Below are 25,811 nucleotides of genomic sequence, written 5' to 3' on the forward strand. Positions count from 1 at the left end.
CACACAGGAACTCCTGGTGAAGTCAGAGGGACTGAGGGAATACCTGCAGGATCAGGAGCTGGGAACACCTGCCCTGATCTCACATCTTCTGGCCAAGCATATCTGAGGCTGGGACAGGCAGTGAGGCCAAATTCCATAACGCCTGGGAAGTGGCAGGCATGGGAAGGCAGGGGGCTGCCCAGAGGTGAATTACTGCTGGGAACATGGAGGGCACAAAATAAAACCTGCACGAGCTCCACACACAGCTGCTGACCCGGCTTTTATTACATGACACACAACCCTGCAAGAAACCCTCCTGCACGGCCCCATGGCTGCATCCCCCTGTGTCCACATCCCACCTGGGATGCTGGAGCCAGCCCCTCTCTGCTCCTGGGGACACATATCCCCTCTCTCAGCCCTCACCACGGGCACTGAAGCTGCAGATGGACACCACTGCCTTAAAAAAACATTAAGAAAGCATCATGCTAAAAATACCCAAGAGTAGAAATGTTCTGCCTGGGGCAGGCTCAAGCCCTGAGCCCTGCTCCCAGGTGGAGTTAAAATCCAAACCAGAAATAAAACCACAATGGTTTTAAAACTCAAAACCCCAAAGTCCTTGTGGGTCCCTTCTGCCTCCAGCAGGTGCTGGAGCAGGGCCTGGGAGGTGAAGGAGCATCAGCAGTGGGGAGCACACAGAGCCAGGGCTCTCACTTCTCCAAGCTTGGCCTCTTGAGCAGGGCAGTGTACTTGAGGGGGCCACCATCTGCCGTCAGCACCACCTCCACCAGCGTGAAAATGGTGATCACCTTTATCAGGGGAGAGAAAGAGGGAAAAGAGGGTTTTCAGGCAGCCTGAAATCACACTAAGATTTGCTTAAAGCTGTGTTGGCTTTTGCTGCCTCCATCAGTGCACCCATGAGGAACCAAGAATTAGGGCAGGATGGATTCAGACAGCTCTGCTGGGGTCCAGGATGCTCCTAGGGCTGGAGACAGCATCCTCAAGGGCAACACCACGAACTCTGACACCACCCAGGGCATCCAAGCCAACCTGAATGAGCCTCCCAAAACATCCTCACTTATCCCAGCATGATCATGCCCCACTCTTGCTCTCCACACAGTCTGGGAAGAATTGTGGGCATTTGTGTCCTTGGCTTTGGGTCCCAATCTCCCCTCAAGGCCACCCGTGCCTCCCCTCTCCAGCCACTGAATCACATCACCCCTTAATGGAGCTTGGCCAAGAGCCAAGGCTGAGCTGTGCTGAGAAGGGTTTCCACATGACTTGAGCATTTCATCAGCATCCCACAAGGAAGGAACAATGTGCCTGTGCTCCCACAGGGAGAGGAGACCCAGGAAGGGAGCACAATAGATAAGAGAGATGCAAGGGAACGCAGACCCCAGAAAATCAATCCCTCCTGTTCAGGAACTGCACTGCTGCTGCCCTCTCCCTGCTCCTCCGAGCCCAGCTCTTCCTGTGATTGATGGATTGGAAAGTATTGATCTGGTCTGTCCTTGAGGCACAGTTAAGGGGCTGGCTGGGACATTGGGAAGGGCTGTCCTGGGGTCATGCACAGGCATTTGGGGACTTTGCTTGCTGGAGCCTGTTCCCTGTGCTGTAGCAGGGCTCACTGGGGCCATCTGCTCAGGGCTGGCCCCACCAGAAGCTGGCTCAGAGCTACTGGTGTAACCTTGTCCAACCCTTCTCAGCTCATCCAGCACCAGCTGCTCCAGATTGATCATTCAGACAAGGAAAATCTCATTGAGACTTAAATGTACCAAAGTGTCCAGTGAGGAGCAACCTGCAGGAAAATCCTATCACAACTGGCTGCCAGAGAGCTGTGAATTACTGAGCATCAGCTCCTGCCCGCCCCAGCTAGCTGCAGTGCAGGGGCTGGTGTTCAGGGGAAAGCCCCCACATATGGGGGAGTCAAAGGGGGAGAATCAGGATCCTCCCTTGCAATCCTGCATTATCCCTTTGCTGAACTGCTGTGAAACAGCACAATTTCACATCAAATCCTCTGATTTAGATTAGATCCACTTCTTACTCCACCCCTGAGTGATGTCCACTAAGGCCCTGGTCATCTCCTGGAGATCAGAGAGAAATGGGGGCAACATCTGCCCTCTATAGCAGGGCCAAACAAACAGCCAGACCCCAGCACACCTCCTCACTTACAGCCTTACCTGATGCTCCCACTGCCTGGCCAGGCTCAACTAAACCAGGAAGCAGAGACCAAGGGCTGGGGCCAGCTGGGGAGCTGGGATGCTGTGGGGTGTCCAGGTGACATCTACCAGAGTTCAGCATGGCTCACAGGAATCTGGCTCATCCCAGGGCTAGAGATTTATAAACTCAAGGATATGCTGGCTTGGAGGACAGCTCAGAGTCTGATCCCATGGGAGAGCTCCAGTGTTTTCTTAGGAGGTGTGGAAGGTTTGTAGAGGAGTTTCCTCTACCAACTGTTTTCTTAACCAAAATGGGCCCTGCTCATGCTGGGGCATCATTTTTCATCAGTTCCCTGCTAGGGTGTAAGTGATCCCTGCTCCTGTAGGAAAGGGGGAACTGAGGCCACTCCAGGCTGCATCCTCAGGGCTTCTCTGAGCCAAGCTAAGAGAGGAAAGCTCAGCTTCAAAGGGAGGGAAGCCTGCAGAAATGTTTGCAGAGCCAGATCCAGCTCTGATCACAACATCTACCCTGGGAAGGGAAGGACTCTCCAGCACATGCATCACCCCAGCTGGGAAGGTCAGCCCACTCTGTGTCAGGAAACCTGAGTGGGCATGGATGGGATGTGCTGGGCTTGGATGGAACTGGGGCTCAAGTGCAGAGCCCCTGGAGCAGTGCAGGGAGAGGCTGGGATTCAGCCCTTCAGGCAGAGATAGCAGCAGTCAACACAGCTGGGGTTTTACAGCCATGCCAGACAAAAGCTGGCAAAGAAGCACCACTTAATCAAGCCAGACAAATGTGATTGCTCCCTTTGATTGAGTTACCAAGTTAATAGATGACAGGGACACAAGAGAGAGATTTCTAGATGCTGTTAAGCCTTTTGAGACTGCATCTCAGGAAGTCTGATTTAAAAAATTTCTCCTAATTGAGGCTCAACCCTGTCACAGGGATGGAAACCCCAAGAAAAAGCCATGTCAGGGACAAAGAGTGCCAGGATGGGGGAAGGGTCTAGACAAGAGCTGCCTTAAGGCTGATTTTACTTAACATCTTAATTGATGATCTGGAAGGAGGAAGTAAACAGCATGTTAATTCAATTCCTGGAAAAACCTGAACTGGGAGGCAGGGCACACAGCAGGCAGGGCAAAGACTGAAGGCTGTGGAGGGGTCAGATTGTGAGGGCAGTGATGGGACTGGAATGGATGGCACAGGAGGCTGAGGTTGAAGCTGGGCTCACTGGGAAGGGGATACAGCAGGACTGACACCCTGTGAGGCAAGTCCTGCCTCCCAGACCTGTCCCTGCAGACATCACAGCACCCACATGTTGCCCACAGCCTCCCTGGTGCTGTGAGCCTGTCCCATGCTGTGGAGGTCTTACCTGGGGCACAGATTCCCCCTCCAGCTCCTCTGGTTCCCACAGGAGTGTCAGCTCTGGCTTCTTCCCTGCCTTCTGGTAGCGGAAGTCCACCAAGGGCAGCGCCTGCAGGCAGGGACAGTGTTGGGAATGTGCCCCCCCAACTCTCCTCCAGCTCCCCTGTGGATGGGGCTGAGGCTGCTTCTGCCCAGCACAGCCCAGCTGCCTCTGCAGCTCTTCAACAACTGGGATGCAGCAGCCTGTGAGCCTGAGCCTAGCACGTAAATCAGGGGCTGCTGCCATACACTACCAGCCCATATATCATGCTCTATGTCCTGTTTAAAGATGTCATTGCCAGACATATAACCAGGTTATTAAGAGAGGATGCTGTCACCAAGTGCAGGTGCTGGCCCACAGCACTGCTGTCACAGCCCCAGATAAACCACCTGATTAAATGAAATGAAAACCAGCCTTGCTCCCTGTCCCCACTTCAGAGCCACACTTATCTCTGTTCCCCTGAATCTGGCTTTATTCCCTTTTACCCATGTAAACATGTCACAGGGTCCCCAGAGACTGGGCTGATCCAGACCCCCCAGTCCCTTGAGCCTGCCTGGGCTGAGGGATGGAAGGCGAACTCCAGGAAGGTTCCCTCCCCTCTGGCTGGCCCAGCTAGGGCACAGTTCTGCCTGATGCAGGGCTGGCACAAAAGGGCACCGGGACAGCCGCTGCCCTCAGTGATGCCAGGCTGCTCTGGCAAGGCAGGGTTGGCACTGTCTCACACTGGTGAGGTACTTACATTGCAGTAGATGCGCTTCTGGACTCCAAACTTCAGCACCAGGACATCAAAGGCCTTGCTCAGGACACCCATGACCATGGCTTCTGACTCCAGAGGACCACATTCCTGTCAAGAGACAGAGCTGTCACTACACAGCAGATCTCATTCAGCAATCCCCAAGACAGTGTCTCAAGGTCCTGGGATCCAGCAGTGGTGGCTGCTGAGTGTGTCCTCTCACTGTTTGCTTTTCCTAAAGACAAGTGGGCAGAAACAGCCCCTGCCCATGTAGGCTGGGCCTTCACAGGGAAATCCAATACCTTGGGAGACAAGAGCCTTGGGTCTTACCCTGACAAAGACAGAGAAGAAGAGGTCAGCACTGAGCTCCTGCACCCTCTTGGAAGCCATCTTCCGGTCATTGCAGTGATCGGCCTGTTTCTGGATGGCCTCCTTCTCCATTGTGATGGGGGATCTGGCACCTGCAAAGGGAACAAGTGACAATAACATGCCCATGGTCCCTCCTGCTCCAGAGCCATGCATGGCCCCTGTCTCTGTCCCAGCCCAGCAGGGGAGCACACGCACCGAGCGAGGCGGAGAGCAGGCGGTGCACGACGATGTCGGCGTAGCGGCGGATGGGGGACGTGAAGTGGGTGTAGAACGGCACATTCAGGGCGTAGTGGTGAAAAAGCCTCTCGTCATCCAGGACGCCAGTGCAGAAGTAGAGAGCCATCTGAAACGGGGAGAAACCAGGCAAGGCTGTGAGCAAGGCTGGTGCCATGAGGCTGGAGGGGTCTGGCTCTGTGAGACACAGCGCCAGCAGCCAATGGCCCTCCTGTCTGCTGATGGTCCTTCACCTGCTGCTCAGTTTGGGCTGCACAGGCACTACAGAAACTGAGCACAGAATAAAAGGGGCAAAGCCACAGCCAGGAGCTGCTGGCTGCCAGCTGTCCCTGCCTGGCCCCAAGGATTGCATCAACTTTCACATCATCCATGGGTCTAAGCAGCTTCCTGCTTCTGTTCAGGCCCTAGGGCTCATTTGCCTTCCTCTCATCTTCCAGGGGAGAGCCCAGCTTGTTCTGTGCCCACATCAGGTGCTCTTTGGTTCTGAGTCTGGCTGCGGGCTTTACACACACACTGTGCATGCTTGGAGAGCACTGGGGGCAGGTATGATTGGCTTCCAAGGAGGAGAGAGAGCCCTGTTGTTATCCCTGCTGCTCCATCCCACCATGGCAGCTGGGGAGCTGAGCAGCTGAACCGCCCATCTAAACCAACACCAGGGCAAGAGTGGCACCACTGCTCAGCAGCCTCTTACAGCAGGAACTGCTCCTGTGTCACCCCTGTTATCCCACAGGTTACAGCTTTTATTTTTACATCTGTGAAACACCAGCTCTTGGGGCTGGGAAAACACTGGGGGCTGGGCCCAGGCGGGGAGGGAAGGCTGTGCAGGTCAGGGGGGTGGCGGCGGGGTCACGGCACAGTGGCGATTGAATGAACTCATTTAAAAATAAGAGCAAGTGATTTAAAAAAAACAGGAGTAGCCAGCTCTGATTACAGAGCCGTCCTGGGATCCTTGGTTTGGGCAGCTGTATCCTGCACTCTCCAGGCCAATGGCGCAGCCAGCTCCTGCTGAGCAGCAACGCACTGATCCGGGCAAGTAAATAGAGCAGGTTAAAAAAAGCAGCATCAGTCCCAGCCTTATTATGAGACCCAAGAGCTGGGATAGGAGCTGTAGTGGCTGCCAATTTCCACAACCCAGAATTAAATTGTTTCTGATGGACTCCACGAAGTATGGTCTCCACTCAATGAGCTCAGCTCCCACAGAATGAAGCTGGGCAGGGAGACACACCGAGCTCCAGAGGCTGCTGTGGGGGAGGATGAGTGCCCTTGTGCTGACAGGCAGCACAGAATCACAGGGAGCTTCCAGCCACTTGTGCCAGGCTTCTGGGCAGAAGGCAGGAAGGTCCCTACAATGCCAGGCAGGCAGAAAGCAGAGCACCAGTCAAAATCCCTGCTCTGAGAAAGACAATGGGAAGAGCCCACCCCTGCCCTATGCCTAGCAGTGTTTCGAGTTATACCCCACCTTGTTTAAAGTCAGAAAAGATGCTGAAGGTCCTGTGCTGCTTGCTGTTGTCTTCATTGATATACTGGGGCCACTGTGGGGTCCAGCACCATTCTGGACACCCTTTTGGCAGCCCATGGCTCTCACTGACATTTGCAGCAGCTTAAGTATCCCAGCAAAAATACTGCCCTAGGCCATGGAAGGGCTGCAGCCTGCAGGGAGCCCAGTCCAGTGTGTATCTGACACCCACCCTCACCACTGACAGCACAACCCAGTGACATCAGCCTGGCATGAAGCAGATGTTTTCTCATTAACAGATTTGACTCACAAGAGGTCTCAAATCCCCAAAGTTTGCTGCAATCCCCGGAGAACTGCGAGGAGCCTGGAAATAAATCAGCCCCAGCCAACCAGGGGCAGCTTTGCTTTCATGGACAGATTGAATCCCCGAGTGACTGAGCCCCTGAAAAATGGTGTGTCACTGCTCCTTCATCTGTTACAGGGCTCCTGGCATGCCAATCCAGGCATTCCCTCAGGCACACACATTACCAGTTGCTTCCCATCTCCCTCCTCCTCCCAGAGGCTGATGTCTTGACCACCAGCACTCAGTGAAGAGCGAAGACACAGGCTTGGCACAACCAGGGGTTAAATCTGTGGACAGGTTGTTTAGGCTGATTTAGCTGCAGCCTTGTCCCTGAAGCATCAGCTTTATCACTGGGAGCTGTGACATGTGCAGGGACACAGGTGACTCCTCAGTGCCCCGACCAGACGGTCTCGCTGCACCATCTGCCAGAGCAATGGCCCAGCCCTCACCACCAGCCTGGGCCCCTCAGTGCCTGTGCTCTGCAGCTGCCAGCACTCAAATCTGTCCTCTCCCCCATAAGGGATCACGACATCCAGCAGGATGGGGCTGATTCTTCCATCTGCTCTCATGCTGGTGGCAGACAGCAAAAAATTACTCCTCTCAGGGAAAGCTCCTTCCTTCCTTGGAAGCTGTTTGCCCCCTTCCAAGTGTTTTGCCTATGATGGGAGTGTGCCAGGCAGCAGGTTTGCCACATATGGGTGGACTGAACAGCACACCTGAACACACAGGCACCTTTGTCTTCTGATGATGGAATGAGACTAATTCCTGGCAAAATCACATCTTGTGGAGTATCTCCTTTAAAAGTGCCTCTTTCTCTGTCTGGTATCTACTCTGCAGAAGACTTCATCCCCAAAACCTTGGCAGCTATTTCATGTAATGAAATCTAACATATTCACAAGGCTAAATCTTAATGAGAGCCACTGTGTGGTATCTGAAATTATTCCCACTGCTTCTCCAACCACAGTCTCAGGAGACCATAACAGCAAGATCTCAGCAAGTCCATGGGTCCCCAAAAGCCCATCTCCTCCTTGGTGCCACTGCAGAACTTTCTCCTTGCTCATCCATCCGGGCCAGCAGCCAGGCTTGCTCCATGTGCTCCTACTGGCAAAGGCAGGCTTGTGCCACAGTCAGCAGGACCAGAGAGGGAATCAAAGGAACTCATGTCATCAGTGCACCTTCCACCAGAAAAGGAGGATGTGACAGAAGGGACAGGATAACCCAAAGCAGGATACAGGATCTGGGACAACACAATCCAGCTCCAGAGGACACTTCCTGCCCTTTACAAAGCAGCCCTCCTGAGCTGGACCCATGTGAGAGGATGATTTACTAAACAGCCTCATAGCCCAGCGCCGTTTGCAAACAAGCAATAAGTCCCGGAAACACAGCAGGACTTCAGGCACTGCTAATGAGTAAATGAAGCAAATAAGCTAATTACAAGAGTGACAGTGAAATGAGTGATGTTGGGAAGATGATTCATTCCTGCAGTGATAAGCAGGCCACAGCAGAGAGATCATTTCAGGAACCTGCCCCTTCTCCCCATGGGGTAGGACTTTCCTCAGAAGAGGTTGTGCCGTGCCCAGCTGCAAATGCAGCTGATGCCTCACCAAAACTTTTCACGATGGTGATAAACACCCAAGTAAGTGTCCTGAGCTACAGATGCACCAAACATGACAACTGGTGTGAGCAGCACAAGCTTCCATTGCAGAGACTGTCAAAGAAAGCCACCTGGGCTGGAGGGAGACTGAAGGGTTTCCAGAACTTTCCTTCTTCCAAGAGCAGGTACCAGACTGTGCCTATGGCCAGCTGCACACCCCTACTCTTAATTCCTTCTTTGGACCAGTTGGGATACCATGATGTGAAGAAATGACACAAACATGAACCATGAAGGCCACCCCAGCTGTTCACAGGGCTGGGTCCTCGTGAGTCTGCTAACAGCCCTCATGCAACTTCAAGGGTGAAATATCCCAACCAGTAATAACAGGGACACTGTGGGCAGTGAGGAAAGACTCAGCCTGACCTTGCCATCCAGTGAAGCTTTGTTGCTCCAGTGCCTCCAGTTCCAGCTGCACAGGGCTGGAGGCACTAGAGGAAGCTGCTGGCAGCCCTGGAACACCACATTCAGTATTCATTCTCTCCTTCTGTGTGCAACAACCAGCCTGGTAACTCAGAAGGGACAAGGATTGAAGATAAAGCCACAGCAGAAAGCTGAAAGCAGACATACCCAACAGCACAGTGTTGTTCTCACCTGCATGGGCCTGGAGAACATGTAGGTCAGCACTTCTTTCCTTGCTCTGGAATATTTGTCAGCACCAAATGTTTCGCTTAAGCTTTTCTGGAGGAGAAAAGAGAGAGCATTCAGTGTTGACATGTTATGGTGGTAAAGGGACCCAGGCAGACCTTACTGATGGTAACAGCAGCCTGTCAAAGCCAATTTCCCCTTCTTCCTGAAAATCCCCTTGTAAGCCAAAAGGTGCACATGAAATTGGGCTTTGCTGTGGTCCCAGCAGCCCCAGGTAGGACTGCACACACAGTCCTGAGCACTGGCTCTCCTCCTGGGGTCAGTGGCAGGGAGCACCAGGGCATGGGGACTGCTGGCTCTGCCCCAGTTGTGCAGTGTGACAGAGAGGATGCAAACCCTCTCCTGACTCGTGCCTGGCTCCCATCCAGCTGCTGAGAAATTCAGCACAGGGACTAATGGGACTCTGGGGAGACATGGATATGGGAGGTCACTGCCTGGGGGTAGCAGTGAGGAAGGGCTGGAGGGTTCAAAGTGCAGGAGAGGAGCTGAGTGAGCAGCCTTGCCTCTGCTGATATAGGCTAGGCACAGCAATCAGGGAAAGCAGTCCCAGCTGCTGGAGGGGCGTGCAGGAGCCAGCAGGGACGGGATTAACAGAGGATTATCCACAGTCCAGTTGCGGTGAGTAAAGAAAATCCTGGAAGCTGTGCGGTGCTGTTCAGCTGGAGTTCAGCCTCAGGACATGCTCAGCACAGGAGTGCTTGGACACTTCTTGCCCTGGCTGCATCTGACCTTTCCCAGCACTGCTTTCTAGTGCTTCCCAGTCAGCCCACTCCCCACCCTGCCCTCTCTGAGACCTGCACCAGCCCAGACAGAAACAGCCCTGTGCAGAGCTACTTTCCTTGTGCTATGGAGCAAATTCCCTGCCCACAGAAGGAAATCTGGGTGTCCCAGTGAGTGCTCCGGCACTGAAACATCCTTCCCATTGCAGGGAGGGCAGTGCAGGGGTCACTTGCAAGGTCCTTCCCACCCTGCTCTAATCTCTGTGCACAACATGGCTGACCAGGCCAGGCTGGGCCACCCCTGCCCAGTGCTAATGGGATCAATAGTGGGTGAGGGAGGTGTTTTGTTTTGGCATGGCATAGCTGTCAGCTGTGCTTGGGCAGAGAGGGCCAGGGAATGAAGCACACACTGCCACGAGCAGGCCATCACACAGCTGCCCACCCTTGTCCCCACAGCCCTGGCAGGCCACTCACATGCAGGGTCCCCGCGCTGCTGAAGTCAATCTCGAGGCCGACTTGGTTGCAGAAGTCCATGAGGTCTTTCAGCAGCTTGGTTTGGGGCGGGGGGTGGCGGCGCAGGAAGGCCTGCTCGGGGAAGGAGCGGTAGATCTGATGGGCCACAGCCATGTTTGCCAGCAGCATGAACTCTTCCACCAGCCTGCGGCACGAGAAAAACAACCCCAGGCCCAGGTTAGACAGGGGAGCCCCTGGGAAGCCAAGCCAGTCCACAGTGATGGGAACTAATATGACACAGGGGACAGGGGAGCAGCTTGTAGTTGCTGACATAAGCACAGATTAGCTGTGAGATTGCAGCAAATCCCCCCCAAATTCTCACTTTCTAGTGGAGGTTTCCCCAGGGACTCAGAGTAAGCTGTCCTGCTGGCGCAGACAAGCAGAAGTCAGTGATAAATTGACAGCTTAAATTAGGATAAAATAATCTCCCTTTAGGTCATTTTATCTCCTGAAACGCTTGACAAGCAAAACAAACGCCGTGCGAGAGATAGCACAGAAAACAAACACACATCTCTGTCTTCCTGGGCCAGAGCAAACAGCGCCTCGCTTGCTCCCCATCCCCAGCTCCACATGTGTGGCCAGGCCCAGGCTCTGAGCCCTGCCCCACGCCAGGCTCCCACCCACAGCTCTGTCCCCAGGCAGGACAAGCCACCAGCGCTGCTCCAGCAGGGCTGCCTTTGGCATCCAGGGACTCCACAGGCTCCTCCATACAATCTCCAGAGTGCTGGGGTATTCCAGGCTGGGCTGAGCCCCTCACTTTCCACTCTGAATGTTCGTGCATTGAATGGAAACCTCTGGGGTTGCACAGTGCTCAGGAAAGCAATCCCAGCACTGAAGATCATCTTTGGCATCTGTATGGGCTGTGCTACCAGCAGCAGGGCTGTGCCACGGGGGACTTGTTTAACTGGGCTTGATAAGCCAGAGATGTGCTTAACTGGGCTTCCTGCTATTTCCTGCACGTATTCCCAGGGCTCCTAACTGGTGCTAATTGCCAAAAAAGATAATAGATTTACAGAAGCAACCTCATCCTCCCAACAATGCCTGAGTGAGCTATTGCTGGTTGTGCCAGCCCAGCCCTGTTGCTCCTGCAGGCAAAGCAGTGATTTTGCAGGGCTGGTTGGGGGACCAGGGCTGCAGCCAAGGGTTCCTGCAGCTCCCAACCCTGGCCACTGCTGGGGAGACTGGCCAGGTGAGATGTGCAAGGTGCTGCACTCCTGGGGTACTCCTACAGCAGTCATACATTCTCAGCCTGGGAGTACTTGCCAAGAACTAGAAAGAGAAAGGAAATAAAGGCAAGTCCAGAGGAGAAATAAGCACCTGAGAGTGATCATCAGCAGTAGAAATATTAGTCTTTAATGGGAAGGAGCTCCCTTATTAAGAGCCCTGTGGATTCTCACAGAGGGTTTTGTGCCAGAGGCCAACACTTGAGGCCCCACAGGGAGGGCAGGAGGGACAGGGGCAGTGTGGGCAGGGCACGAGCAACACGGTCTAAACGGGAACGGGCTGCCTGCCCTGTCCCCTGGAACACCGGCCCATGGGGACATGCTGCCAAAGGCCAAGGGCTGGGTCGCAGGTGGGCAATGCTGAGCAGGATCAGGACAACTCCTGAGGGGCCACTTCAAGGGGGCTGAGCCAGGCTCTCGCTGCTCCTGTGCAGCAGAACCGGCAGATGGCAACCTCGGTCCCTCTATGGCCACCGGCTCCGGGGGGTCCGGGACAGTGTGGGACAGCATGGCCCGGGGGCACGGGGCACCCCGGCCGTGGGACAGCCAGTGGCAGCCAGCGGGTCATGGCATGGCCATCCCCATCTCCTCAGAGTGGGGGTCACCGAGCAGCACGTGGGGAGCATGGCCTGAGGACAGGTGTGAGGCTGCGCCAGCCCATGCTCACACCTGGGAAGCCCCTTCTGCCCGAGCCAGGTCACAGCGAGGCACAGAAAACAGGGCAGGCTGCAAAAGGCTGCACCTCTCCTTCCCATGGGCTTTGGTGCAAGCAGAGGGAGGCACTTCCAGCATCAGCCTCAGCTACACAGATGCACACTTGGGCAAAGGTTGGCCATGGAGTCCCCCTGCATCTCCCTTGAGCTGCAGCCTCTACAGAAAGAAGATGCAAGCCCATTTTTAAGGACAAAGCAATAAACACCTGTGAACAAAATCTCCTCCTTGTCATAGGCAACATGTGCTCGTTGCATGTCTCAGAGAAGAACACTGTGAGCAAATGCTGCAGCAGACCCTGGTGTGTCTGTTCCTGACGAGCACGGGAGCGTAAACCCTTCATCTCCCATCTACAGTAACACTTTTGGCTGGATGCAATTTCCACCTGATTATTAACTTCTGCATTTTGTTTTATCATTCTGTGGCTTGGGCTTTTACAATTTCCAGGACATATCTTTGTTCTGATGTTGGAGGTACTAAATGGAAGCACCCTCCTGCCAGGGATGCTTTTATTGATGAAGTAAAACTAACAGCACATACTACCCACTCTGCTCTGCAAAATCCCTTACCCTGGGAAGCACCCAGGAGCTTTGCACCCGTGACAGGGTGTGCAGGATGCAATCATGGATATTCAGAATTGAAAAGCTATTCTTGCTCTCTCACCCAAAGGCAGAGACAGGCTCTGGGAGATGCATCTGCAGCTCAGGCTTTCAAGGATCAGGTAACACGGATAAGGTTGGACACTCCTCTATCTGGGAGGAAAGGAAGCCCCAGGATCTGATGGGTTGGTTTGTGTCAGCTCAGAGTAACAAACCAGAGTGCCCTGGGAAGGCTGCAATGCCCTGGGGGCTGATGCCAAAACCCCCTGCAGGGACAGAGGGTCCTTCCCAGCTCTGGATCACTGCAGGGTCATGGAACTGCTCCCCAAATGCACCCTGCTGCAGCATTCCTGCAAGTTTGAAAGGGAAGAAGAGTGTGGGGCTGCTCTATAATTCCTCGTCAGATTTGCTCTAAACATCAGGAGTTCAGGAAGAGAAAGCAGCTTCCAGTAGGCAAAGTCACAGCTGGGGTAATCCAGAGCATGTGAAAGCTCACCAGGGTCAGAGGGAACAGGGAACAGGAGACAGTGAAGGAGCTGGCACCTGTGATGGGAGTTAAGCCACGCTACCTGTTCCAGCAGAGCAACAGTCTGGGGCTCAGGACACAGACAGGAGACAAGATCTGCATGAAACAGCTAAATGTGGTGACCTCAGTGCACCTGAAAGGAAAACCTTAATCCCAAGAGGAGCTCACACTGTGACTGCATGGGATGTTGGTGACTCAGGAGGATGAGCCAGGGATAGGACTGCCCATGAAGCCAGCAAGGCTTCAGGTGCTGAGGAGCTGGAGGGCACAGCAAAGCTGCTGCCTTCCTGCCCTCCCCACGTGGCCTTTCAGTTGCACTTTTAGCTCATGTTTTCACCAGGGCTTCAACTAAGCAAGCACTACACTGTGGCTTGGAGAAAAGCAATGAATGCTGGGCTGGTGGGAGCAGAGGTTGGCTGGCAGAGCATGGACCCAGCCCAGTGGCTGCTGCTGATGCTGCTGGGAGCTGTGCTGAAGCCCTGCTAACTTGTCAGCAGGTCAAATGACAAGAGGTTTTGGGGTTTCTGTGGGTTTTTTTCTTAAAACAGCCCAGCTTGGAGTCTGGCTCAGTGCAGCTGGCAGACAGGAGTACAAAGAAAAATATTTAATGGCTAAAAAAATGGAGACAGAAAGACTGGTCCATCTGAACGCGCGCTGAATGAATCCCATGTGAAATGCATTCTAACGCCATCGCTACAGTTTCCTCTGGATTAGCTGAGCTATCCTTGGCTCCTGGCTCCATAAAATCCCATAAACAATCTGATCTGAACTTTTGCCCTTTCTGTGTTGATGTGAGGCTTCCTCGGCCATCCCACAGACAGGGCTAGGGGTCAACAGGTGGCTGTCCCTCCATAGGTGCCTGCAGATCCCAGCTGTCCTGCTAACCAAGCTGCAGGAGGGAGCATTTCCAAACATGTTCCATGCATCATTTAACATGTGAGGGCAAGGAGAGGGGGGGATGGGATGGCTTTTGAGCTCTCTAATATGTACATCTCCTGTCAGCTCTTTCAATATCCAAATTTTGCTTGTGAGTTATGTGGATGAAACTCATCCTCAGCCTGCCTTATGCAAGAGTTCAGCTGGAGTGTATGGGCTCACACTCACCCGAGTTTCAAATGTGACCAAGGCATGCCAGTGCCTACACCTCACCAACTTCTGGGGAGATTTCAAGCTCCTGAGATGTTCTTAAACACAAGTCTTGGTGTTTTTCAAAGTATTTTTGATAGTCATAGCTTCTGTAGGGAAACAGTCACCTATGAAACCATTCACTGAAGAGGACTGATGATATCTTCATTACATCCCAAAACTTAAGCTAGTGGGCTGTAATTCCTCTCAGACAACTCCTGCCAGTGCCAAACATCTATGGGATGTGGAGAGAGGAACTGCACATTCAGACCCTTGACCTGCTTTAGTATCAGCATTACTATTTGCTCCATTAAATGTTAGGTAGACCCTTCCCAATCTCCAGATAGCAACTTCGAAAAACTACTGATGTCCTCAGCAAGCTGTTTGGTTGATGGCAAATAAAATAATGTTTTTTCATGGCAAATCTGCAAAGAGAGGCAGGGCAAGTAAAATGCCCATTTGGCTGCTTGTCTCCATGGCAATGCAGCTAGGCTGCACAGCAGCCATCCAAGTGTCCACTCTCCCTGATTAACTTGACAAATGACATTAGCTAAGAAGGGTTTGCTCAAAGGGAGAGACAAGAAGTACTTTGTGTGCAATCCAGTAAGTGCAGGAAGGAGGCAGGCAGCTTCCTTAAAGCAAAAGGACACTAAAATACCTGCTGTTCCAGCAGGGTAACAGACCCAGGACTTCAGAGCAAAGGGCAGTGAGGTGGGGCTGGACAGATGAGCCCAGCTGTTCCCCCATAAACCCTTCCACACCTCCATCCTCTCCTGCAAGATGTAACTGATGGGTATATCCAGGTGTTGGGAGAGTTATCACAGCTGAGGTGTGAGAGATAAACCCAAAACACCACACAGCCCTTCCATGGCAGGTTTCTTTGCTTTTGATGGGTTGGAGAAGTGTAGCTCATTGTGGAAACCTGCTCCTAAAATGACGCAGCTGAACTGTTCTGAGCTGGAGTCTGAGCCCCCCCTTCCAATGGTGGTCCCACTGGCTGGGTGAGCTGCCACCAAGCAAATCCCCAGCATTCTTCCAGCAGTTCAGACTAGAGCCAAATGTGACCAACCTCTTCTGCAAGGGTTACCAAACTTCTTTCTCCTAACCCATCACAATATCTCATCTGCTCCTCTCCATCTTGTCTCTCTCTCATAGCATGCACTCCCTCCTACAAAAGGAACAAGATTTCTGCTATTCAAATTTCTTCCTATCTACAGATAGATTTACCATCCCAGATCAGCATGGGTTAGTGCTTCAACCTGCAGTCAAAGGCATCCTGTTTCTCAGCCCATATCTATGTGCCTGCCTCAGGTGTGTCCAGCTCTGTGCTGGGTCCAAGCAGGGTTAGGACAGCATAGCTTTGAGAGCATCACACTTGAACCAAACAGTGTCATGGAAAGCTGGTGCTGAGAAAGGCAGCCCTGATGTGTCTGTGTGTGTCTGAGAGAGCTCTAAAGACACTGATGGATTTATGCTCCCTTGCCAAGGGCAGTACACTGCTGGGAGCCCCTGCTCTCTGCTGGCTTGGAAGGGATTATTGTTACATCACAATCTCATACCAAACAAGAGATCTACAGCCACCCCCTGCGAATGGGACTCTAAATCCTGCTGCATTCACCCACAAAGTCACCTTCCACAGAAGGCTGCAAATAGTCCTGTTCACATCCAACAGGAGCAGCATCAGCTGAAGGAAAACAGTAAAGAAACAGCAGCAAGGCTCAACCAACAAACCCTCTCCCAAGGTGTTAGGTCCAAAGATGCTGGATGTGGTATGACTTTTTCTTCCTTAAATCATGTTCGCTTATTTTTGATTACAGCTCTTCCATGAAGCAGAGGAACTTGAGAGGTTTCTATAAAAGCTCTTCTAAAACCAACATTAGCTAATCCCACATCTCCTGAGAGTGCAGCCAATGACACAATTATGCTCTTTGGTGAGTAGCTGGGCGGGCACTTCCAATGGCTCTTTTCCATGCAAAATTATGCAAGAATAGTGTGCTGTTTTCCTGGTGACACTCTGCCTATCCAACAAACAGGAGCATCTTCAGCCATCCACTCTGGAACAGCACTGCTGCCTGAAGAGCCATGAAAATCAAATCCGCTATTATCCAAAAAAATTGGATTACAGAGTTACATATGAGCCTTGTAATGTTGGTGTGGAGCTCCTGTTGCCAATGACAGTTGCCAAAAGACCAAAAGACCTACTTTTTTTTTGAAAGAAAAAGTAGTAAAAGGCAAGAATGCTGGCGGTTCCTGGCTTGATGAAAGTCATTTGTGCTCCTCTCACAGCTAGCAGTAGCCTTGTACAAAGCATAGCTGAATAATGGAATTACTCCACTTTCTGAGATTGCTCAATTAACTCTTGGTTAAAACTGCTACCATTGAAACTTGATGAGAATAGCAGCTCTGAGGCAGTTTTAGATTCATTTCTTACTAAGCTAGAATGGCTTTTCCCTATAATGAACACCCTTTCCGGGGTATAAAGAATGCCCTTTATATTAGCTATGGTGCCTTCCCAGTAATAGATGCCTACAACACAAATGCATGGGAGGGTTCTCTGAATACAAATGTCACTTATGGACCACTCTCACACCTTGAGGCTGGAAATGCCACAAGACTGCTCTCTTTGCTTTATCCAAATTATCTGTGGTACAGTGGAAAACTGTTTTAAGTTCTCAATGCTGACGCTGGGCTCCTGAAGGCATTTGGCATGATTACGAATTAATTGCTTAAAGCCCGATGTACTGGTCTGCACACAGGGATTAAGACTGCTAGAAAAACCTCAGCCATTTGACTGAATTTCTTTGAAATTATCAGCACCACTTTGCAGCCCTGTTAAATGAAATTGCTGAGTACATCTGGCAGCACAGCGTCAGGCCAGACGTCGCAGTGCTGGACAGCACAAGCGGCCACAGAGCCTTTGGGACCTCTTGGCTCTCAGCTGTGAGGGTGGAAAAGGCCCCTTGCCCAGCCTGGAGCTCCTCACCCTCATCTGTGGTTCATATGGAAGGGATAAAGTCAATACCTGCCCGTCCTATCATCCTCTCTCCTGTCTGGATTCAAATGGCAAAGGAGGCATCCTCGGACTGAAGCGTTGGTGTTGCAGAGGATGCAGTCACTGCAGGCTGTGTCTCTTCATTAAAGGTTAATATGACTGCAGTCTGCTCCTTTCCATGCTAATTGGTGACAACCTTCAGACTCCTGGCGTGGTGCTCAAGTGCCCCTCTGTGCCAAAACAGAGTTTTCAGCTGCTGTGGGCCAGGGATGAAAGCTTAGACCTGCATGCATGTGCTGGGCCACACAGGATGGGGAGGCACAACTTCAGCAGGCTCCCTCCACTGTTCTCCACAATCTTCTCACAATTACCACATTTTTGAGCCCAGGGCAGAGGACTTTACTCTCAGCATCACACACAGAGGAAGAACTCCATCCAGGAATGGCCTTCCTAGATCTAGACATCCCTTTTTTCATGGGCCCCAAAGAAACCCCTGGAGTGCTGCTCACTCACAGTGGGCACACAGTCTCATATACATCCCCTTCTAGGAATGTCTCCAGTCCTCAGGGCTGCCTGGCACTGCCACGCTGACCTCCTACTTGTGCTGGGTGTCAGCATCAAAGTGACAGCAATGTTAAAAACCCTCCCTGAATGCACAACCCCTTCACCTTTGTGGGGAAGACAATGGGAAAGAGTTTGCAATCCTCCAGAAGCTGTGCAGTTGGGAATCCCAGTCCTGCTTTCCATAGATCTGTATCAGATCCAGTCTGTCTTTCCAAGGAGCCACCAGGTCTCTAAGATCTCGGCTCTCAGAGGCAGCTATGATGCCAAGAGCCCTGCTCCCATTCTGCAGAGCCACAGGGAAGGGATAAGGATGGATCACTAATGCACAGTGCTGTCCTCAACTACCGGGTCTCACGAGAGCAATGACACCTGGGCTGGCAACCCTTACATCTGGGAATGCATTAGGATGCTCCCAAGCAAGGGAGTGCCCAGCCACCTTGGGCCAGAGCAGGCACCTGAGACCTGAGTTTTCTCCAGCCCATGGTAATTTCGGGTGGGTGAATGAGCTCAGAGCCAGGCTGGGGCTGGGATGGGGCAGAGGAGAGGGGAGATACCTCACAGCCAGTGTCCAAGCTGGGCAGTCCACATTCCTGAGACGTGCAGTCTGATATGCCACTGGCTCCCAAAGCACAGCTTATGACAAGACACATAATATTAATGTCATCCAGAGTCTGGCTAGGAGGAGAATGGAAAGAATTCCTGAATGAATGCAGACAGTCCCTCTGCTGACGGGAAAGTCTCCAGCCCCACACATCAGGCCAGCACTGCCTGTTATCAGACTGCCTTTCCCACTGGAAGGAGGAAACAGGAATGAAAGGCACTTTTCCTCACCATTTAAAGTTTATGCAAGTGATTTATGGGTCACAAAAATTAGCAAGTGCGTTGCTGAGTGCTCCACACAGCAGCGTGTGTTACGTGGCTGCTGACCAGAAATGCCAAGACCCATTAGGTGGAAGCAAAGGGCAGCATGATGGAAAGTTAAAGATGCTTTTTGCCGATTTAATTAATTAGCCAGGTCTTTTCTCCATCCCCTGCAGCCTTCATTAATGTAATGTTGAAGTGAAGAAATATTAACAATTCAGACAACACATTAATATTAACACAACACCTGCAAAATGCAAGTGTAAGTCCATTAGGTAAACATGATCTTAAGCCATTGAGGCAGAAATAATATTCTGACATTTCCTAGCCTAAGTATCCTGCAGAGATACTGTCCATCATTTATGCTGCCTTATAAGCCATGGCCCCTGGTACATGGGGGCTCTTCATCTGTTACTAGTCCCTGAAATGATGAGAAAAACTTACATTTCCATTAAGATATTTACCCGTTCCATATGGAAAGTGTCTTACTAAAGCCATGTCATGAACCAGAAAGATCAGAAGGGATTTTTAAAAGGATTTTATCTCTGTGCCAGCAAGGGATGGAGATAAAACCTGAACCTGATAGCTTGTAAATATTAACCTACACTGGGGAATGCTCCAGAACATCAGCTTTCTATTATGGTGGTTTCATCTGAGACAAGTTTTCATTAAGGGAGGAACAAACAGTTAATCACCCAGAGAACTGATAGTGCCGCAGGGAGTCACAGACTGCTAGAACCAGCCTTCCTGTTTCACATTCCCCATCAGCTACTGTTCTCCCAGACATTCCTGCTGAGGAGATATTCACATCCTGTGTGTGCTACACCCTTCAGCCTTTGGACTTGCTTTTTCCTAGTTTACCTGGCATTAAAGAGTTGATTACTTCCAAAGAAGGAGATAATCTGATGGTCAAGGGGGAAATAAAGAATACTGGATGAACATTCCAGACTAGAAGCATACTCTGAGATAGTCAATGCCTGGGAGAGCATACATCTCCCAACCAGGATGTGACCCAGGGACAAACAAGGAGTCTGCAGAAACTCATTGAGAGATTAACAATAAAAGATAACAAAAAAAGAGTTCAAAATACCAAACCCACGGAAAGTAACCTACTTAATCTGGCAGCCAAAGCCAGTGGTGGCACAACAACTCAGCATACACCCCTGATGTTCATGAAGTGGAAGTCAGGCAGTGACTTGCTAAGTAATGCCCTCTTCTGGTGCAAGTCTCTGATCCAAGCAGTGCAGAGTAACTTCAAAGTTGCATTATGCTGGCCTTTTACAGTTGAGTTCTAGCAATCCCCACCTTCAACTTCCTCACAGCCTCTCTGGGTGCTTGTTCCAGTTCTTAACCATGCTCACAAACATTGTTTGGGCTCTTGGGAAGGGACCTCCAGGAGAAGCAATCACCCAGACTGGCCAGCCTTCAGCAAGGGCACTGCCATTGCTCAAGAGAAACGCTGCAGATCAAGGCAATCAGAACGACCACTGGGACCACTGGTTCTGAGAATATCTGTGTCAGAAAAACACATGTAACTTAGCAAGTTCCCAAGGTTCCCAGCAGACAACACCCAAAGGTAGCTGCTCCCTGGCCATGGGATGCTCTGCTGGGGGTGCTGCTTTCCAGGCTCACAGCATTTCCATGGGTCAGGGCTCACAGCACTGCCCAGCATCGCTCTGGTTCAACCTCAGATTTGCAGTTGTAGCACTGAGTGTGGGCAGGTTAAGGGGAACAGTTGTATCAATACAGAGCGAGGGATCCAGCTGGCTCTGGCTGTATTATTCTTGGTCTGAAATGATTGCAAAGCAATCATGAACCTTCTGGTTACCAGGACTTTCAAAGACATGGAAACCCGAGGGGGAGGGAAGCAAGGTATGGGGGGACACTAACAGCAGATTGGGGTTAAAACAACCGATAAAAATTGGCAGGGAAATGAAAGGGAAATGGGCCACAGAGAATTTGGGGGGTGATGTTTTCTAAATATGCTACTGAAATACTCTGGATAACTTCTGCTTTCAAGCAGCCTCTTGGCAGATTACAATGTCCCAGAAGGTTTTATATCCAGCTCCTACGATCTTAAACTAAATATTAGGTGAGAAAAACATGCTTCTAAGGAAAAGTCAAACATAGCCCTGAGTGAAAAACAATGATCAGGAGAATGAACATATTGGGTTTGCTGAATATACAACCAACATCCATTTTCTTGCCCAAAAAATAAAGCCAAGGGAATAAAATGCAGAGATGAGCAGAATGGAAAAGCTGCAGGAAATTCAGGCAGTCTCCCCTCACCCCACATATTTCCCCAGGCAGGACTCTCACCCTGCCTGGCCTCAGCCAGCAGGCTTGGAGCTTTGCCTTGAATTCCTCAGAGAGCCTTACCCACTCTGCAGCAGGACAGGCTCAAGGTACAATGGGTCTTTTCCATCTGTAACTTCTCTCCCTTGACTTTTATGTGCATCGATTCAAAAGCTGTTTGATTTACTGATGCAGGGGCTGTGAAGAGTCTAGTTTGGTCTAAGGACAGCCTGAGGTTAAAGGCAGCAGTGCAATTTCACCACCCTGACCATTACAAGAAAATGTTCAGATCTGGATTTACAGTCATGTTCCAGTGAGCCCACACATCATGGCAGGCTAAAATTAGTCTCATTTTCATAATGGGATTGAGTAAAAATGGATCAACATCCCACTGGGACTGGACACCCCATGGAGAAAGCCATGGGAGCGGGTCCTGAATGGCACCTTGGAGGGTGTGTGACTGTGGGTGACAGAGAGCTCTTTGTCCCCAGATAGAGCTACTGCAGCCAGATGGCAGATGAGGATAGACGAGGCAGTTTCAATGAGACCACAACAAGTGAGGATGAGTGGCATGGGACCTATCACTGTAAGCAAGGGAGAATTGTATCCTTCAAGTCCAGAGATGGATATGATGACTCTCCAGAGCTGCACTGCAAGAAAGGACTTTGTAATGTGTCCCAGTCCCTCTAGTGTCTGCAAAGCATCAGATGCTGCTGGGTGAATTTAGCAATTACCTCCCTCCCTGATTGTCACAGTCATAACCTGGTTATTCCAGCTAGTTCCTCCACTGACTTTTATGGATCCCTCAGCTCCATCTAAGACAAGAGAAACCAAAGCTAGATCCATGACGATATGCTGGAACTGCTCCTTTGGGTTAGTGTTTTACTAGACAAAAGGAAGCTTGGTTAAAATGAAGACCTAGGTGCAATGAAGAACTCTTGCAATGTTACCTTGCAGCTCTTCCAGAGTTCAGCAGCACAGATCAACCTCCTGAAAAAAATCTACCATCACAAGAAAGCAGACACACAGATCTGTCAGCACATTTGTGCTGCTGAAACTCACGGATCTCAACACTGGATCATGGTAAGATTTGCAACACTGTCATCTTGCAAAGCCTTGGTAGTGCCTTTTAATCCTTGGAAAAGGAGTACTTCAGGCATCAGTTCTTGACTTTGCATTTGAATGTTGCAAAGCCAAAACAACAACGGTCTCTTGGAGCACAGGGCATATCCTAAGATGCCCTGGAGCTCTCTTGTCCTACAGACATTGAGTAGCAATCTCCAAATGACAAAACAGAAATAAAACCATATATCCTCACGCTTTGGTGAGCCTCCAATCCAAGCCTGACAGATACCTGGCTATGAGTGCTGTGTCTCTCAGACTGCTTAGCACTTGAATAAACAGGGGAAATGTACATTTAGAAGAAGCCCGGGTTTATCCCTTTCTCTTCCAATGAGCCCTATTAACTCTTGGGGAAAAATCCTTTTTCCCCTTTGAGACATGTGTACCCTGTCTGTCACCAGCAGGCCTGGTGTTGTGTAAAGTAACCAATGAGCAGGAAAACCCCAAATTAAACCCCAAAATCTTCAGTGACCCCAGGCCTGGAGCCAGCGATTGACTTGCTTGTTCTTACTGTTTCTTCCCTTATCATTTCCTGTAATTGGAAGAATAGGGATGATATTGCCTGTTCTCCTGATCCCTTAGTCATCCCAAACCATTGAAGTATCTCTTGAATGCCCTTGGACTTGTTGCAACATCATTGCTGCCTACGTGAAAAATCAATAATGGACCATATCTGAGGACCATACCAGGTGGGAAGTTTTCACTTTTATAACTTGGCCTCAGGGAGACAGCAGACTTCCCTAAGGAATGGGTCTAATCTATGTATTGGGCCTTTGGCTCTCTACCAAGGGTTACTCAATAACATCCAAGTAAAAGCTTTGGAAGCTTCCTCCAACTGATCAACCTGTTGAATCTGGACAGTTGAGAAGGATGGTGAAGCTCCATCAGATACCCTTCACTGACCAGTTTCAGCAGGGGACAAACCCACTCAGAACCACTGCCTGCAGCAGCAACATGACTGTGCCAAGAGGTGTTAAGAAAGGGGACACGCAATAGTTAAAACAGACAATCCAGACAATCTGGAAAAGGGAAGGGATTACAAGAATCTGGTAACCACCACAGGGGATACAACAGCTTCTCTTACTGCCCACACTTCATGTGCTCACTTACTGCTGTCTGGACATGACAGACCCAGCCGCTTCTGGGGATGCCTGTGGGAGCATGTCCCTCCACAGCAAGGGAGGCACCAACCCCACTTCAGCCTGGCCTTGCTCCATATCACACCAAGACAGATCCCATATGGAAAGGAAACAGTTCAGGAGCGAAGCATGGATGGGCTGAATGTCAAAGCATGGGAAATACAGCTTAGGGTACGTGCAATCCAGGCACACTATACCCTCTTTGAAACTCACTCTCCCATTGTTATTTAACATCCTGAAGTTTCAGCCAGAGACTCCCATCCGCGCCCCAAACTGGCCTGGGTATGGCTGGGAAGAAGAAAGGGAGCTTGAAATGAACTGTGGAAAGATTTAAGTGCTCTAACTGCTGCTTTCCAATACAATTTTCCACTTGGGGCAGGGGAAGGGAAGGAGGAAAGCCTGACAGTAGTTTAGAGCCAGTCACAATTGTGACAGGTTCTTCTTTTCCATTTCCAACCAGCTCACAGGCAGGAGGAGCACTTTAACTTCCATTAATTATCACAGCCTTATTCCAGCCCAGGGTTTCAGAGCAGCAGTGGCAAACTTTTAGGACCTGTGAGGAGCAGGTCCTGCCTCAAAGTGTGCTACACTACTCAGTGCACTAAAACTCTATAATTCATGGAACCAAAATCTATGGCAACTCTTCCTAGAGTACCTCAGTTTGCAGCTACTGAAGGCAGTACAAGGGCATCTCCTGTAGGCAGCACCAGTTCTGTCAGAGAAGAGGATCACACAAACAACTTCTTGCACTCCAGACTCTGAGAACAGGTTAACAGCCATTTAACAGATGGATCTCTTGCACACCCAAGCTGTACACACAGAAAAAAAGGAGATTAACAGAGGAGTAGATTACTTCTGTCTCCTCCCTGGCAACCACAGACTCCTGTTGTAACTCTACTGCCACGTGAAGTTTATGGCATTTATCAGTACTGATCACTGGATACACAGCCTCAAAGTGCAGGCGTGGTGTTTAGGGAGATGCAGGCAGCTCAAACACACAGTCCTCATGCAACTGGGGCAAAACTCTTAGGAAATATTGCTACGTGGTTCCTCCCACTTTTTGGCTTCATTACAAACTATCAATGAACATTATTTAAAAATAGCTGTAACAGCGATGTGCCTGTGCAGGGACTAAGATGCCCTGCACAGGCACACGCTGCCCCCTGTCCCTTCCTGCTCCTCTGCCAACAGGGCTGATCCATCCTCAGCTGGTCTTCCCTGCTGATACCCAGTCCCTGCTTCTACCCACTCCCAGCACCCAGCTGCAGGTACCATCCCCTCATGCTCACTGATGACAAAATGTGCCATTCTCCATTCCCCAGCTGACACCAGACCTTTCCAGAACTGCCCCCTCTGACACTCACAGGTATTTTGGCATTGAGTAATGAAAGCAGGGAGATGCTGCTGCTGCTGCTGCTGGATGCAGCCAGACCTGCTTCCCAGGGACCCCACAGTCACCCCAGCAGATGCTGGTGAGCATGAGGGATTCAGGTGCTTCATGGCTCTGAGTGGAAAATGAGCCCAGCCACAAGCACTGTTTCCCTGCCTGCACCACCTGAACAGCTGATCCCTCCAGCTGTGGCAAATCTACCAGTCTGGAGCAGGTGAGGGGCAAGCCTACATCTGCATGGACACATCCAAAAGGAGGAAGGAGGACTAACTATGAATTCAAATTTAGAGTGACTGGGATAGCTCACACAGCAGCTCCACATTCAGCTCTGAGTCACACAGGATCCAGCCTGGGGAGCAATTACTGGTGCACAAAAGCTCTTGAGCTGCAACAAAAGAATGGCAAGGAGCTTCTCATCAAAACCTCTTGAAATCTTTATCTTGCCCACTTAGGTTTGGGAGGATACTTCCTTCTGCTAAGAGAAGTGAAGCCTCAGCAGAGCATTTGGGATGCTGGAGAGGAAATGTCCAGTCAGGGGTGAGCGGCAGCCACTGCAGCACAGCAGCAATGACAGCCCTGACAACATCATCCCATTCCCATGCCAGCACTTGGGACTACAGGAACTACACTCCATTAGGAACAAGCTGTTCCCCTAATTCAGTCCTCCTAACTCCTCTGGTAAAACATTTTCCTGAAACTGTGTAGGACTTTGACTAAGCAAATGCACTTTGGCATCTGAATTCAGCCCTCTAGCTGCCAGTGCATCACCCCCTGCAAGCCCAACCTGGGCTACTGAGAGCCACATGGCAAGAGGAAATCCCCAAACCACAGCCTGCTCCCAAATCAGGTCTGTAGCACCAAGGAGCTCCCCACACTTCAACCCTCCTCCCTGCATCCTCACACACAGAGCTTTTTACTCTACAAACCTCACAGACTGCTCTAGGACTGAAAGGGAATTACATTAGAGCAAGCACACGCCCAGCTGTTCATTTAGTATGTGCTGACAGTCTCGTTTTGACTCCACTTTCTACGTTTAAGGTGTTAATGGGAACCTTGA

General features: G+C 50.9%; 1 protein-coding gene across 2 annotated transcripts in view; it reads right to left on the reverse strand.

Annotated features, from left to right (window-relative positions):
- Positions 1-258: 258 nt before the first annotated feature.
- The window catches only part of DIS3L2 (DIS3 like 3'-5' exoribonuclease 2), a 180,244-nt gene continuing 154,691 nt past the window's right edge, over positions 259-25,811 (reverse strand). For both annotated transcript variants that reach the window (XM_058031532.1, XM_058031534.1), the window contains 7 exons: positions 10,169-10,352; positions 8,922-9,008; positions 4,839-4,986; positions 4,605-4,735; positions 4,281-4,385; positions 3,509-3,610; positions 259-785 (listed from right to left, as the gene is read on the reverse strand). In XM_058031532.1, the coding sequence (XP_057887515.1) occupies positions 687-785; positions 3,509-3,610; positions 4,281-4,385; positions 4,605-4,735; positions 4,839-4,986; positions 8,922-9,008; positions 10,169-10,352 (856 nt within the window). In that variant the 3' untranslated portion in view covers positions 259-686. The remainder of the gene's footprint in view (positions 786-3,508; positions 3,611-4,280; positions 4,386-4,604; positions 4,736-4,838; positions 4,987-8,921; positions 9,009-10,168; positions 10,353-25,811) is intronic.

Source organism: Melospiza georgiana, chromosome 10 (genome assembly GCF_028018845.1).
Source record: "Melospiza georgiana isolate bMelGeo1 chromosome 10, bMelGeo1.pri, whole genome shotgun sequence".
Classification (NCBI taxonomy): Eukaryota; Metazoa; Chordata; class Aves; order Passeriformes; family Passerellidae; genus Melospiza; species Melospiza georgiana.